The 15,450-nt window shown below is 43.3% G+C and overlaps 1 protein-coding gene across 2 annotated transcripts in view; it reads left to right on the plus strand.

Annotated features, from left to right (window-relative positions):
• Positions 1 to 4,829: 4,829 nt before the first annotated feature.
• UBAC2 (UBA domain containing 2) overlaps positions 4,830 to 15,450 on the plus strand; it is a 165,250-nt gene continuing 154,629 nt past the window's right edge. Inside the window, exon 1 of one of the 2 annotated variants that reach the window (XM_081214650.1) lies at positions 4,830 to 5,264. In XM_081214650.1, coding sequence (XP_081070776.1) covers positions 5,234 to 5,264 — 31 coding nt within the window. In that variant the 5' untranslated portion in view covers positions 4,830 to 5,233. The remainder of the gene's footprint in view (positions 5,265 to 15,450) is intronic. The other variant, XM_081214651.1, reaches the window with a different exon arrangement.

Below are 15,450 nucleotides of genomic sequence, written 5' to 3' on the forward strand. Positions count from 1 at the left end.
AGTGTTATGAAATATGTATGATTGTATTAAGATAACTAAAAGCTTCTATGTCTCCTATTTATAAGTCATATATCTAAAAACAAGACATAAGAAAATGTCTTATATATCTGAAATGTAATTTTGAAGATGACCTAAGACTGCATTGTCTTTATTCACATTAGGCCATCCAGAATCCAATTCCAGTTTGTCAAATGTATGCATGGCATAAATTGTATACATCTAGTCTAATGGTTCTCAATCCTAGGAGACCCAACTCTCCCTTTTATAACAAATATTCTACAATTCTGTCTTTAATATCCTAAATGAAAGTCAAGAAAAATATGCTATACATAATTTTAATACTACAACACCCTTACTTTGATGTGATGAAACAAAGGAAAGAAATGTATAAGAAAATAATACATATTTTGATCTGTGGGTGTTTGGACAGGACTACACTAGGAGACAAATGCTTGCATTCACCTGTAAATATATTAGTTTGTATATAAGAGAAGTAAGAAGATCAGCAGTGATGCCACACAGGATGTATAGAAAAATGAATGCACAGCAGAAAAATAACTAATGGAGGATGAGAGGGTACCTGCGTGGTACCAAGAGACCAGACATGTTTGTATGTGACATGAGAAAGAGAAGTAACCTTCACTGAGCCTCCAGGAAAGAGCAGATGGTCAGGGTGAAGAAGGCGAGGAAGTTTGATTGTCTCACAATCAGGCTCCCTATCAGTTGCTCTAACATACTTCCCTACGTTTTGAGGGGTAGTGATGAAGTTTGATAGAAAACTGATTTCCTGTTTTGAAATCCCACCACATGGTACGGCATAAGTTCTGTCTCTAAAACTCAGACCCTGGAGACCACATCCTTTACTATGTGATAGAACACGGAGATGAAAAAGGAAGAAAGAAGGAAGGAAGGAAGGAACTCTAGCGAAATGATGCAGTGGACTTCTAAGGTGGGAACTGGAGGAAGACTGGGGGGAAAAAGGCACATCAACCCATCACTTCCGTAAAAAAAACCCACACCCTGATTTCCATATGTAATTTTCTCAGCACAGCTTTCTTACCATTGTGCTACACAAACGAGAAAACCAGAGGCAGGATGGTGCAGTAGAGTCAGTGCCCTGTCATGAGTCCCAGCAGCGTGAGAGCAGACTTCCCAACCGCAGCTCTGGCTCTGCCACCAGAGCCTCTGCCCGCTCACGTCAGGGGCTGGAAGTGCTGGGGAACTGCACCGCTTGGGGGTAGCCCTTAGTAACACATGGGAGTCAGTGGATAAATACCCCAGCTGCCTCCGCCTCTGGCACCATGACTGTGGGGCGCTGGCTCAGTTGCCCACGGTGCTAATTTTTTTGATAATTCATCTCTATTGGCATCCATCCTTCCCTTCCCATTCTCCCAGTGGTCTTTTTTAGGACCACTGCCAGAGAAACTTGAAACTGAATTTGAAACTTTGCCTCAGAGTCTGCTTTTGGGGAGACCCAAACTAAAACAGATGGTAATAATCTCAAATATTTTTAAAAATCTGATTGATGGGCTTCCCTGGTGGCGCAGTGGTTGAGAGTCCACCTGACGATGCAGGGGACACGGGTTCGTGCCCCGGTCCAGGAAGATCCCACATGCCGTGGAGCGGCTGGGCCCGTGAGCCATGGCTGCTGAGCCTGCGTGTCCGGAGCCTGTGCTCCACAACGGGAGAGGCCACAACAGTGAGAGGCCCGCATACCGCAAAAAAAAAAAAAAAAAAAAAAAAATCTGATTGATGAAATTTAATGATGTCCTAATTCTGTTAAAAGAAATCTCAGATGTTCTGTTACTTTTTGTTGCTTTTGCCAGAATTGTTTAGTGAAACTCTTCACCTAAATATGCCTTTGGAAATATTATAATAAATAATGTAGCTCCCATGTTAAAGGGGGATGAATGGAAGTCCTAGCTGAATCCAAATCTTTCCATAATTAAATAATTCTTTCGTCCCCAAATCATGTTTTAGCCCAATTAACATTTTCTGCAAACATTGGCTAATATCTTTTACCATTTTCAAGTGGATTAATCACCAAATCTGATATTGTAGATCCATACTGACTTTTAGATCTACTCATTATTTTAAGATAGCATCAAAATTAGCAATATAATCCCAAACCAGTATCTTAGACCTAGTCTTATCCTTATCTTATCCTGCTATAGATAAAGGAACTGGGAAAATTCTGGGCAAGACAGCTTCTCTTAAATCAAGTAAGTTTGTTGAAAAATCTCATGTTAATTCCTTCCCCTTTAATAATATCAATCTCGCTTGCAGTTTAAGGACTTGATTTAACATTTCTGATACATATGCAATATATGTCAAATCTCTTCATAATATTTTGATGCCACTGTTTAATTTTTATTGATTGAAAACAAAAATGCATGTTAGTATTAAAGAATAAATAAAATATTTTAAAACAATTTTCTTTGGAATCACCATCTTATTTCTATATGTAGGATAAGACAGTCAAACTCCTTTTCAATGTTATTGCAAAGTTTACAAAATAATCTTTTACTCAAGGCATTAATTTAAATTTTATTAATAGCAGTGATAACATTCACTGACTTGTGGGCCTTTCACTAAGCTTTTGGTGAGTGAGGTTGTCAACGAGTAATGCAGTGACTTACCAATGGGGCTGTTGCTACTTGTGAGTTGTTTACAACCCTACTTTACTGGCGGACTGTAGCTGCAGCTCCATCTGCTGCCCAATGACACTGGAAAAGGAAAAAGGTCTTCCTGTGAAAAAATTTTAAAGAATTTCAAATTTTCACAACTCTTAGGATCCGATGTCCATACATATGGAAATAAATTTTCTGCCCAATGTTTTTATTCCCATGAACCTTAACATTTGTGGTCAGTAAAGCTTCATTATCATAGAGGCTTCTTGCAATTCACTTGCCACATTCTTTTGACTGTAGATCATTTCAGAGCCTATTTTCTACTTCTGGATTTCTCATAGATTCTCCTACATACAACATTATTGCTCAGTTAACAGAAGAAAACATTTAAGTTTCTTTCTCTCATAAAAATAACTTCTTATACAGCAGTTACAATTAATTTTCCCTTATATTGTTTGGATTTCCACAGTGTCATTTGTGCTATTCTATAAGAAATGGTACCTCATATCCTTCAGATTGAATCAAAAAAACATCTCAAGGACAATACTATGATTTCCAAACTTTCCTTAAATCTCTGAAGTTTCTATCTTTGCCGACTCTGTGTCTCTCTTTATAAAATATTCACTTGGTCTTGATGGGTTCATCTAGATGAATTAGAAAAAAACTATGTTGCCAGCACGGACATTTTCAAATATTCAGCTGAGTACTCTCAACTTCTTTTCTTAATATCTAACTTATATATAGTTTTTTGTTTGTTTGTTTTTTGTGGTACGCGGGCCTCTCTCTGTTGTGGCCTCTCCCGTTGCGGAGCACAGGCTCCGGACACGCAGGCTCAGCGGCGATGGCTCACAGGCCCAGCCGCTCCGCGGTATGTGGGATCCTCCCGGACTGGGGCACGGACCAGTGTCCCCCGCATGGGCAGGCGGACTCTCAACCACTGCACCACCAGGGAAGCCCTGGATATTCTTTTTTGATATGACACCGCAGCTAAACAAATGGCAGTTTCTTAAAGACTAGTTGCAATGAGAAGTCTGAAACCCTATCTTTTGACACCAAAATTTATTGGTTTATCTTGCAGTTTAAACTGATCTTTTACCCATGCATGATTTTGTAACATCATGTATTGGTCAACTGGAAAATACTGGCTCATTAAGGTATACAACTGTTCCGAATGTGCAGTGGAAAACTCCACTGGATACTCCTGAACGATTAAGAGTAAAAATGACAAATAATATCTTTATATCACTGTAAAGATAGCTTTGGCCTTTGGTACTCCCTAAAGGGTGGGTGGCGGTCCCCACACCTACTGTGAGAACCACTGTCCTACGTTGGCTGCAGCTGACAGCTTCTGCAAACATAAAGGACCTTGAGAGTGCCATTTTACAGCAAAATAACTCAATTGGATGAATCTTAAGTTAAACATAAAACGTATTTCAAGATTGTGAACACGCTTCACGAATAAAGGAAAGCCTGAAAAAAATAAAAGTCACTTTATACTTTTGTCTTCTAGAAGTAACTGTGTTAATATTTTGGCCCACTGTCACCTCTCCTTAAGGGCAGGGACTGTTTTATTGACCTACAAATTTCGGAGTTAGCATACTGCCTGGCCCTTATGAGCACTCAAAAAGAATTTTTCTATTTTAAAAGTGTACCGTACATAGTTTTGTAGCCTATCCTTTTCATTTAGCCTCAGAGTTGGTCCGTGTCCCCATAGGCGTTCTGTAACTACTGCATAACATTAAAGTTTTCAAGTTCAAACTCACTTTAAAAACCGTGACTTTGCTTTGGCAAGGAGTAAAAATTTTGCAAGGGAAAAAAATTTAAACGACATGGGTCCAGAAGGACTCCAGGGAAGAAGTTTGGGGAGCAGGGTCGCTCCGCCACAGACTCGCCGCGCCTGGGACACCTGGACACAGGCCACCGCGGCGGGGAGGGGTGAGGGTCCAGTGACCATGGCGCTTGGCGCTTTTTCGGGGGCTTTCGCGCGGGACCGACATGGGAAAAGAGGGGGGCCCTCCCCGCGACAGGGAGGGTCTTCCAGCTCCGGCTCCCCTTCCCTCAGAGGAGCTGCCTCTCCTGCACTTGTCTGGGCACCGGAACTCGAGACAGTTCTGTCAACAGTCAGCCGGGGAGCCAGCTCCCGGGACGGCCCAGAAAGACTGAGCATGCGTGGAACGCACCGGGCGTGCAGTCCCGGGAGAGGTTAGAGGTCGCGAGGAACATCTCCGCGCCGGCATTCCACAGGAGTTAGCTGCTCTGGTAGCTCCACAGGGCGAGTGGCGGCGCTAATGCACTAGTGTGCGGCTCCCAGGAGTTACACCCGCTACTTCCACGCCATCCCACTCCTTTTCCTAGGCTCCCGCGGCCGTCGGAAAAACCCGGAGAGGCGGACCACTTTCGCTTCGCACGCACTTCCCCTCCCCGGCCGGAAGGGAAGGCGGGGCAGACAAGCATCGCATGCGCCGTTCGCAGGCGGCCCCTGGAGTGGAGTCAAGTTACTGGTTTCGTCGGCCCGGCAGGAGTGCGCCTGCGCGGTCTCCGGGTTCCCTCCACCTCCGCTTCCCCTCCCCCTGTCCCCCGCGGGGCCTCGGTCCGGCGGGACCATGTTCACCAGCACCGGTTCCAGTGGGCTTTGTGAGTACCGGACGCCGCCATCCTGGCTGTCCCCTACACACCACACTGGGTACCTCCTTGAGGAGGCTGGGGGCAGCGGGGACCCTCGGGGTTGCAGGCGGTTTGGGGGTCGATCTGCCGTCCCTGTGCCGGAACCTTGGTAGTTCTTGCCCGTTGCGGGGCAGCGGACACCGCCCCCATTTCAGCCTGGAGGTGTCAGTGGGGACTGAGTCAGCCGCTAGCCCCCCACCTGTGAGCCCCAGGTGCGATGCTCAGATGTTCCTGGGGCTGCTGCAGGTGGGTTGGGCGGTTAGGGTCTGGCTGGGTTGCCCTGGTCTTATGGCCCGGCCCCCTGCCCTCAGCGTAGGTTTGCCAGCTAGAAAGAAGAGGCTGTCCGGGTGGAAGCGATGCTGGAAGCCTGCTCCCTTCCCAGTCACCTTGCTCCATTCATTTAGGCTACAGAGGGACCGAACTGGCTCTCCCCCGGATGCAAATTCCAACCTCTGCTTCAGGAGCTGACCCCTTAGTTTTACTTAGATTTTTTTTTTTTCTCCTCAGTCTGTCTTAGGAGTTTTTAGGCAAACAAAAACTGATTAAAGTACTTGAAAGTGGAAGGAAGTTTGGAAGTAGTTTGGTACGAAAGCAGAGACATTGCTGCTGGATGTTGCTATATTTTACTGGAGTGTCAGCTGTGGAGTGTCAGCAGATAGAGGGCAGAGAAATATATATAGCCTTTTAAACGACTTTCTTTTTCTCATTGAAATGGCTTAATTGACTTTTGATAAGGTGGACTGTATGTTAACTAAACAGCACTGAGATTAGGCACTGACACAGCAACAGTGAATTGTTTGAATAGCTATAATTTTTGCAATTGCTTGTCATTGTTAACGCTTCATATCTCTATACATGTGAAGTTAATCTTACTGAGTACAGAGGCAGTTGACATTTCCAAATATTAGTGATCTGTTGTGAATGTTAGGAATCTTTTTCTGAGAATACATATCTTAGCCTGGGAGTAAGTTAGTATCAGGGCAACAGGCATAATTATAAATCTTCCTCACTTCTCAACTTCTCAGGTTCTGAAGTGGGTTTAATATTTGTGATTTCCCTTGTTTCATACTTAATTTGATTTATGGCATCTTTCAGGCATTGGCCTCAGAGTATGTTACAACTACTAGGTAATTAATCTTCCCCAAGCTACCCTTTAGAAAAAGGACATGACTGTTGAAACTGATAGTCAAAAGGTGGTGTGATTTTCCTGGGATCTGTGAGCCATACACTGGTGGATATGAAATTAATGGTAGAATTCTTCAATTTTATTTGTTTTCTTTCATCATTTTGACCTATCCTTCCTTGCTGACGAAAACACATTAAAGAATTTAAAAAGGAAGCAAAATCTGTAATTGGTTACTATGCTGTATTAGCTATTATGTTGGCAAAGTGTATTCAGATTTGATACAGGGTGACCCTGGGGAAGGTAGTAATATGTGATTACCTGTGGCACATGGTTGATGAGTATTGAATTCTAGGAGCCAAACTGCTACCCAGGGAGAGGCCTAGGCCAAAGGCTCCTCCTTAGCTGTCTTGCCCTTTTTCTAAAATAAATGTATCCACAGCATAAGAATTGATGGAATGGCCATTCCTCAGAAGTCCATGTCTTATATGCTCATTTAACATTTTGAGCATCTCGGAAACTGCGCAGGGCTGGGAATGCGACATTAGACAAGTCTTGGTGTCAGTGTTTGCAGAGCTTACAGTGGTGTTTAGGCACTGGTTTTCCAAGACTGGTCTTTCAGCAAGTCTGAGTGGGAAAATTTACTTTGCTTTGAAATTTTTCTTTGCACTGTGCCCCACCGAGAGGGAAGTGATTTCCTTTAGATAAGTTGTGTAGCCCTTTGGTAATTCAGAGTTCGGATCCTGAGTAAGTGTCCCGAGGATGAATAATCTGCCTAGCAGTGTCCCCAGGGATGCTGAATAACATTCTCTTTTTAAGGGAAAAATCCTGGCCATTTCCTACCACTGGCGTATTTCCCACATCTGTGACTAGTAGATAGTTTATTTGTGTTATACGTGCTTTCCTCCCTCTCTCACTCATTCATTTATTTATTCAACAAGTGTCTGTTTACTACCCACATAAGCCACACACTGTTCGTGTATAGAGGATAAAGTGGTACACAGGATGAAGGAGACCAACATCCAATAAGTAAGTTATGTGTTTTCACGCAGTGATAAGCGTCATGAAGAAAATCTGAGGGTAGTGGCATAGACTGCGGTTATGGAGGACTTTAGCAGGACGCTAAAAGAATGCTAAGGATGCTGCTTTAGCAGGTGTGGTCAGCGAAGATGTTTGGGAAGGTGACCCAAATGGCGTGAAGGAACCCACCTGTCAGTTTTTGTTGAAAAGTGTGTATCTTGTAGAAAGAGAGCAACAAGCACAAAGGCTCTCAAACAGGCACAGCAGGGCGTTTTCAAGGTGTTGAAGACAGCTGGTGCTGCCAGGGCAGTAAATCAAGGGAAGGGCATTTGTGACCATGTCTATGAAACTGTATTGCTGTCTGCCCTGTCAGGTAATTATGACTGGATAAAAGTGCATAGGAATTGTGTTCATGCTTTATCTTAGACCTTTGCTTAGAGACGAATGCTACCACTCAATTACGTGTTGAATAATAGATGTATCATTTCTTACATTTGTTAGTAAGTGTTCCCATGACTTATTCACTTCACAGTGTATTCACTCTAACATGGACTCAACCAACATTAATTGTGTGTCTGTTGTATTCTAGGTATAGGTCCCACCCTCAAGGAGTTCTGTGTGTAGTGGGGAAAAACTTAAAAAAAGAAACAGCTTCTGTACTGGGTGCTGCAGGTTTATGGCAGCCGTGGGCTGGGCAGGGGAGGGGCATGGTTAAGACTTCCAGTGTGGGCGCTATCTCAGCTGATGTTGAGGGATGAGTAAGAGTTTGTCAGGCACGTAAGTGGGGAGAGAGCCTCTATGAGGGACGGAGCCTGCGCAGGGCCTGGCCGAGAGGCAGGAGGTGATGAGCTGGGGGATTGTTGCTTACAGCTGAAGGGAGCAGTTTCTGCACAGAGGTGTGCAGTGACGTCATTCAGAGGGCTGGTGAGTCGAGAGCTGGGGATGGAACATGAAGAGGGAGAAGGGGAGGCGTGGCCACAGCTGCCCCTGTTCAGGAGCACAGCCAGGACCAGATGGTAGGGCAGAGTCCGGGGAGCAGAAGAAGGTGAAAATCTAATAGAACGCTAGTCGGGAAGGCTTCACGTTGCTGTGGCAGGCAAGACGGATTATTGTTGCGGATGTGAGCAGTGTTTTCTATATGCTGCCTGTGGCATGGCCACACAAAAGCAGCTATGGAGCTTTCTGAATGTCCAGATTCCTGGGTCCCATTCCCAGAGAGTCAGATTCAGAAGGGCTAATGTGGGAATCAGAAATCTGAATTTTTAAAACATCGGAGGGGAGCTTCTAATGGACAGACTTAGGTCAAGGCAACAGGGTGGCCAGCAGCAGGGGCCCAGAGAACAGTTAGAGTCCAGTGGGAGATGCTCACAGCCCCAGTGAAGGTGGTAGCCGTGAGAATGGACAGGATAGAAAAGAGGGGTTCTAAAGATGTGCAGGCAGGTAGGCTATGTCCGTCAAGCCCATTGGACTGGGGGAGAGAGAGAGGAGTTGAAGGTGACTTGGGGTAGACAGGTGGTGTTACGGTTCACAGAGGCAGGGGGTGTGGAGAGGGAGGAGCTCATCTGGGGAAAGACGTTTAATGTCCAGGGGCTTGTAAGGTCCAGTGGGAGATACCCAGGGGCCATCTGGAGAGAGGGAGCTGGCCTGGACATGGGTTGTTAGGTGGGAATTATGCTGTGGATGTGAATGAGGATGCTGGAAGCAGCGAGTAGAGCTAGAAGGCTAAGGGCAGGACTTTAAGCAGCTCCAATCCAGTATGTACTGCGTGGTGGAGAAAGAGCAGACAGCAAAGTAGGCAGAAGTGGATGTTCCTTTAGCAGAGAGCTGTCTCCACCCAACCTAATGTGATTCGTCCTCGTTCGTTGTAAACAAACTCCTGCAGTTTCTTCGCACTCTCTCACGGTGACTCTGATCACCAGACTCTTGATCCCCTTGTCTCCAGTTTACAGCCCATTTCTGGCACCTTCCACATCCAGTCTGGAGACCATAGTTAATCACCCGCGTTGCATTCCCATCAAGACCCTCGGCTGTCCTGCTCTCTCACCCGGCAAAACCCCAGCCTCGTATTGATGTGGGGTGTCCAATCCAAGCTGAGTCCTCGGTGCGATTGCTCAGTTACATTTCTTGGATTTGGTCGTCTTCCTGTGCACTTCCCCTGTCATGGTCAAGAGTGTTCCCACTCTTAACCCAACCTAAATATAAGGGCCATCACCTGGGCACGTCCTCTCGCTAACTTGTTTGTATCCACACTTCAACAGTTGTTATGTAGGCGATGTTTGAGCTGATTTTTGAGGGATGAGTAAGGGTTTTCAGGCATGTGAACTTAGTTCCTGTTTTCCGGTCTAAAAGAATGAGGCACCCTTCTAAGTGAGGCCCACTCTCCACCTATTCTTTTTTTAACTCATTCCTTGCTGCCTTTTCCAGTGACGCTCCCTCCTCCTCTCTTTGCCTGGCGTGCATTGAAGCTGATGCTTTTTCCTGTGGCTCTTCAGAGACACCCCCCCCCCAGAGTACTTCGGATCCCTTATCTGTGGAAAGGGATAATATTATTCCCTATTTTATTGGGTGGTTTGTGAAGATTAAAAGATTTACTATGTGTAAACTCCTAGAGTTTTGCCATAGTAAGTACTCAGGGTTAAGTATTTTTAACTGGATCCTTCTTTGGGGTCTGTTCTTAAAACTGCAGAAGCATAACCCCTCCATCAGTTGACCGTTTCTTTGTTTCCTCTTCCCAACCAAGCTTCTTGAACGATGTCTTCACTTTTTTCCCTTTCTCCCTTCCCTTCACTCTTTAGCCCTCCTCAGTTAATCAGCTGTGTTTTGATGGTCACCTGCTGTGGCTTGATGCTCACTGCAGCCTGCTTCTGCTCCCCCCACCCCTGACACCACTGAGGACGAGTGACCGGGGACTTCCTTGTCAACAGATCAGATGGGTGCCTCTCAGTCCTTATCTTAGTGGAATGTTCTCTCACACTGGCCTTGATGAACACTTCTTTCTAAAACTCTTTTTTTCTTATTGAAGTATAGTTGATTTACAATATTATATTAGTTTCAGGTGTATAACATAGTGATTCACTATTTTTATAGGTTACACTCCATTTAAAGTTATTATAAAATATTGGCTACATTCCCTGTGCTGTATATTACATCCTTGTATCCTATTTATTTTACACCTAGTAGTTTGTATCTTTCTAAAATTCCTTGTTCTTTGACTTTTTCTTCATATCTCCTGACCACATCTATGTAGTTTTTCACATCCTCAGGGTCTACTGGACTTGGCATTAAGTTATTGTTACCTTAAGAAGAGTAGTTTCAGTGGATTATTAAGGCCAAAACCTATTTTTGTTGAGGTACGGAGTGAACCAGAGGTAGAGAGTAGAAATAGAGTCGACTGTTGGGATGGACAGCTGGCAGTCTCAGGGCACAGCTGGAGTCATCCCTCTGAAGACTCAGATGGCTGTCAGTACCCAGGATATCATGCTAACTCAAGCCACACAGTCCTGAGGTGGGAACCAGTACAGACTTACCAGAGTGAGAAATAAAGTTCTCAAATGAGCTGGCACTTTCCCTTGAGTGAAACTCGTTTTGATCTAAAACATTAGTTAGGGAGCCTAGAGTCAGGTGCAGTTAGGGGAGGTTGATGAATGTGAGGTCCAGCGGTAGCAGCCTATGGTGAGGACATTCATTTCGCTCTAGAGATGGGTGAGCCACAAGGCCTGGTGGGTCATTCAGGGTCTGTAACCCCCCCCCCCCGCCTTCATTTCAGCTTTAGGGTCCAGCCTCGGAGCCCAAAGGCTCTGTCCCCAGCATCATCCTGAGATGGACACTTCCACAGTTTCCCAGTGTAGCTGTGGTTGTGCTCCCAGGAAGGACCAAACTATGTTCTGATTGATATATTCTTTCTTTAGGTATGTACTCAATGTGTTGAATACATAACTTGTGGGAGATGATTAAAATAAATCTTTATTTTTGTCTCTCACCATCTCTTTAAAATGCACTCAGCTTGGAAAGCTTTTTCCTTTTATGAGAAGGCATCAGGCCTTATGCCTTTTTATTCACTCTTCAAGTTATTGATTCAACAGCTGTTTAATGAACATGGCTCATTAAGTGAAAGACAAAAGGTGCATTCAAGTGGCAGTGATCTTAGGGAATAGAAGTCACAAAACATAGGCTCAATTTAAAAATTAAAAGTATCCAGTTCAGTGTATTAATCAACACTCAGCCTTCGTTCAAAGGTAAGACTTTTTCTCCCTCTTTCTCCCAGTTAAGATTTGTAGTTGGCAACCACTTGCTGTCAGAGAAGGTGGTATAGTTGGCTTCTGTCCTTTTGTGTCCCCTCTGACCCCCCAGTTTCCTGTTTCTGACCTTACTGGGTTCTAGATAAGGTGCGGTGGGAGGAGGAAGGAATGGTGAGGAACGAGGATTGTTCATACGTGGCTCTCTGAGCCTGGTACCTGGTTAAAGCTGACTCTGTCCTGTGGGCTTTTTAGAGTCTCTTGGGAGGCGCCCATTCCGGCTGCTCCCCTGACCTGGAGGGATGCATTGTTATGCTGGTGAGCTTTATTTGGTGTCTCTCATAGCTCCTAGGAACTTAGGTCCACCTACAGTTTCCTCCTTCTAGGGCCTGTTTGGCCTGCTTGAGGACACTGCTGGACTGATTGGAGGATGACCCCACTGTTGCCTCTGGCCTGTGGTCCACCTCTGCTTGCTGGAACTGCTGATTCTTTGCCCTGGTCATGCATTCTTATCTCAGTGATCAACATGGCTTCTCCTCCTTCTGCTCTCTAGAAACCCCGGTACCCGGCTCTCAGGGGTCACGTGTTCATCTCACTCACTAGGCCCTTTGAGCCCCCCACGCGCGGCTCGGCGCGAGGGCCTGGATTTACGCACAGCACGTCGGTGCTTCACTCCACGCGTCTTCCTCATGACGTCCTCTCTTCACAGCAGAGAACTCTCACCCGTCCACTCACTGTTTATATTCATGATGTGACCGAGGGGAGTCTCAGCGTCATGGGACTCCTTTTGGTTCTCTTTCTTTGTAAAATCTGCATTTTGTTGTGGAGTCTCCCTTTGGTGTGCAGCAACCCTTGTAGTTCAGTACCTCAGTGGAAACTGTAATTTTACCATCTTGTTTTAGTTGGATTTCTGTTTTGGGGGCCAAGAATCACTTGGCTGGCCTCTTTAGAGTTGACTTTAGAATATATATATTTCTGCTGTGATTTCATTCTTTGTTGTAGTAAAGGATTAACTCAGCAGGCCTGGGTTGCCCAAACCCCTGCAAGAGTTGCCTTTAATGCTTGACTCTTGGAGATAAGCTATTTCCCACAGTTCTTAAGTTTGGGGGGAGTATATCTTTGAAACTCTCAAAGAATACAGTACTTTTTATTCAAGAATTTTGATTGAGAAGGAAAGACAGGTATTAACTAGGGAAAGGCAAGCTTGAGGGAGGATGCTTTTAAAACAATGTTTTTCTTTGCAGTCTAAAAGTAAGATTAACCACATTATAGAAACTTTGCAAGACAGAGAAAAACCACAGTTAGCATTTCAGTTAATTTTCTTCATCTTTTTCCCCTTATACATTTATGTTCTTATTTTAAATGAACTGATTTTGTTATTATAAAGTGAATACATGTTCACCAAAGAACATTCTGATGTCTGGAAAAGTGTTAGGAAGAAATAAAAATATCATTTATTGATATCTTGGTGTTTATCTTCATACTTTTTTCATTGCAAAAATGAATATCCAAAGAAATAATTAAAAATAAATTGATCACACCCGAATACTTGAATACTATCTTGTAACTTGTTTTTATTTCATGCAGTACTCTTAAAATGTAATCATTAATGACTGTATATATTCTTCTTTTTTCTCTTTTGTCATAAGCATTTTCTTAGTACGCTATTCTTGCAGTTAGGTTGGTGCCTCCCTCCTTTTTTTCTATTGTAGTAGCACCGAGAGCATCTTAATTTTCAGATATTCCCAGAAGTAAAAGAAGATTAAACGATGAGTATTGTCTTATAATTTTGATACTGCCAAATTCTAACCCCAAAGAATGGTACCTGTAACTTTACCAGCAATTTAAGGGAGAAAAGATTGCTTTACTTAAGTTATTACATTTAATTTTCACAGTAAGTCTAGGTATTGTTATTCTGTTTTTTTCTGCAGATGAGTATGTTGAGCCTCAGAACATAATTTGTCCAAAATCACATAGCTAGTATGTGGAAGAGCTAGGATTTGAACTCAGGTTTGCCCACCTCCAAAGCCTGTATTCCTTCCATTGTGCCATGCCACATTAAAGAGACTAAAGTGATGTGAATTTAGTCTCTTTAAGGAAAATGGCTAGGAGGAACGGCAATATAACTTCTAAGCCTTGGGAAGAACATCTGGGAAAAAGAATCATAAGGTAAACGAGAGTTCTGCCTATCTCTCTATAATTTTTCAATCAACAGCTAATAGGTGTGAGTTATTATTTTACTTATGTAACACCGTAACTGTAAATTTTACTTATGTAACACTACTAGGCTCTGTCTAAGCAGGTTACATGTATTAACTCTGTAATTCTCAGAGCAACCCTACGAGGTAGTAGGATTCTGTTCCCCAGTTTGCAGATGAGGAAGATGAGGCCCAGGTATTTCAGTAACTTTCCCAGCATCATATAGCTGGTGAGGAGCAGGACTAGGATTTGAATCTAGTGGCTGCACACTGTGTGTTCTGAACTAACGCACACTACTGCTGCTCAGACACAAGGAAGTTTACTCACATTTCTCTCTCTTGACCACTGGGCTATTCGTAGGCTCATGATGAATATAGCAGCTCTGCTTAGCAGTGGAGCTTATTTCCCAGCCCTTGAACACTTATTCTGGGTCCTGGCAAGTTGCTTTTTATTGCCCCCCTTGTGACTGCTGCAGCTGGTTCCTCATGTGTCCGCCATGTTCCTTCTTTCAGTCCATGAGTCTCCCTCTTTCTTCCTAAAGCAGAACCAAGATCCAGTTTTGCTTTTACTAGAGATGTTTTATGTCCTAATTAGGATCTTTTTGTAGGAGCTAATGCACTATTGTTGTTTTTATTTGCACGTTTTTCTTTTTCCTTTATTATTATTATTATTATATTTCTCTTCCCTTTAGTCAAGTTATTATCTAACTTCTACAACTTTTTCCATTCTCAACTTGTGGCAGTATCAGTTTTAGTCATGAAGGCAGAACCTACCTTAAATCAAGCTACTTTAAAACTTGCATTTCTATGGAATTTTAATAAATACAACCTGATAAAGAGTATCTCATAAATAATTTACTCCAGCATTTTTGAGGTGTGCTTTCTAGAATGCACTGGTACTGTGCAGGGCTGCTTAAAATTTTTTTTTTAATTAAAAAATTGTTTTATTTTTAAACCCTAAATTTTATTGTCCAGTTTATTTTTTCCAGCTTTATGGAGATATAATTGACAAAAATTGTATATATTCATGTTGTATGTGATGTTTTGTCATTTGCATACATTGTGAAATGATTACTGCAGTCAAGGTAATTAAAATATCCATCACCTCACAGTTATCTTTTTGTGTGTGTGTGCGTGTGGTGAAAACATTCAAGATCTACTCTCTTAGCCAGTTTCAAGTATACAGTACATTATTCCTACCTGTGGTCATCATGCTGTACATTGCTTAAGTTTTAGCCCTCATTTAAATTATAATTATAAATGAAAATTATCATTTAATCCTCATTTAAATCATGATTCTCTTTCCCAGACATTTTTCTTAAGATTTTTATAAGTTATATTGCCACTGTTCTCAGACATTTTCCAATGCTTATGTTACCTTAGTCCCTTGAATGCAGCGTGATACAGTGGAAAGAGCACAGTATTAATATCTGGAAAGCGTCCTGAAGCCAGGATGTCCCTAATGTTGTTTTTAAAGATTGACGATGGAAATTAGCACTTCCAAGGCTTATGGGCCCGGCAACAAGGAAATTTAACTTTTTATTAACTCTTTGTTTCTAAGACTTAGTGGGAATGGTTTT

The sequence above is a fragment of the Mesoplodon bidens genome (genome assembly GCF_964165515.1).
Source record: "Mesoplodon bidens genome assembly, chromosome: 17".
Lineage (NCBI taxonomy): Eukaryota > Metazoa > Chordata > Mammalia > Artiodactyla > Ziphiidae > Mesoplodon > Mesoplodon bidens.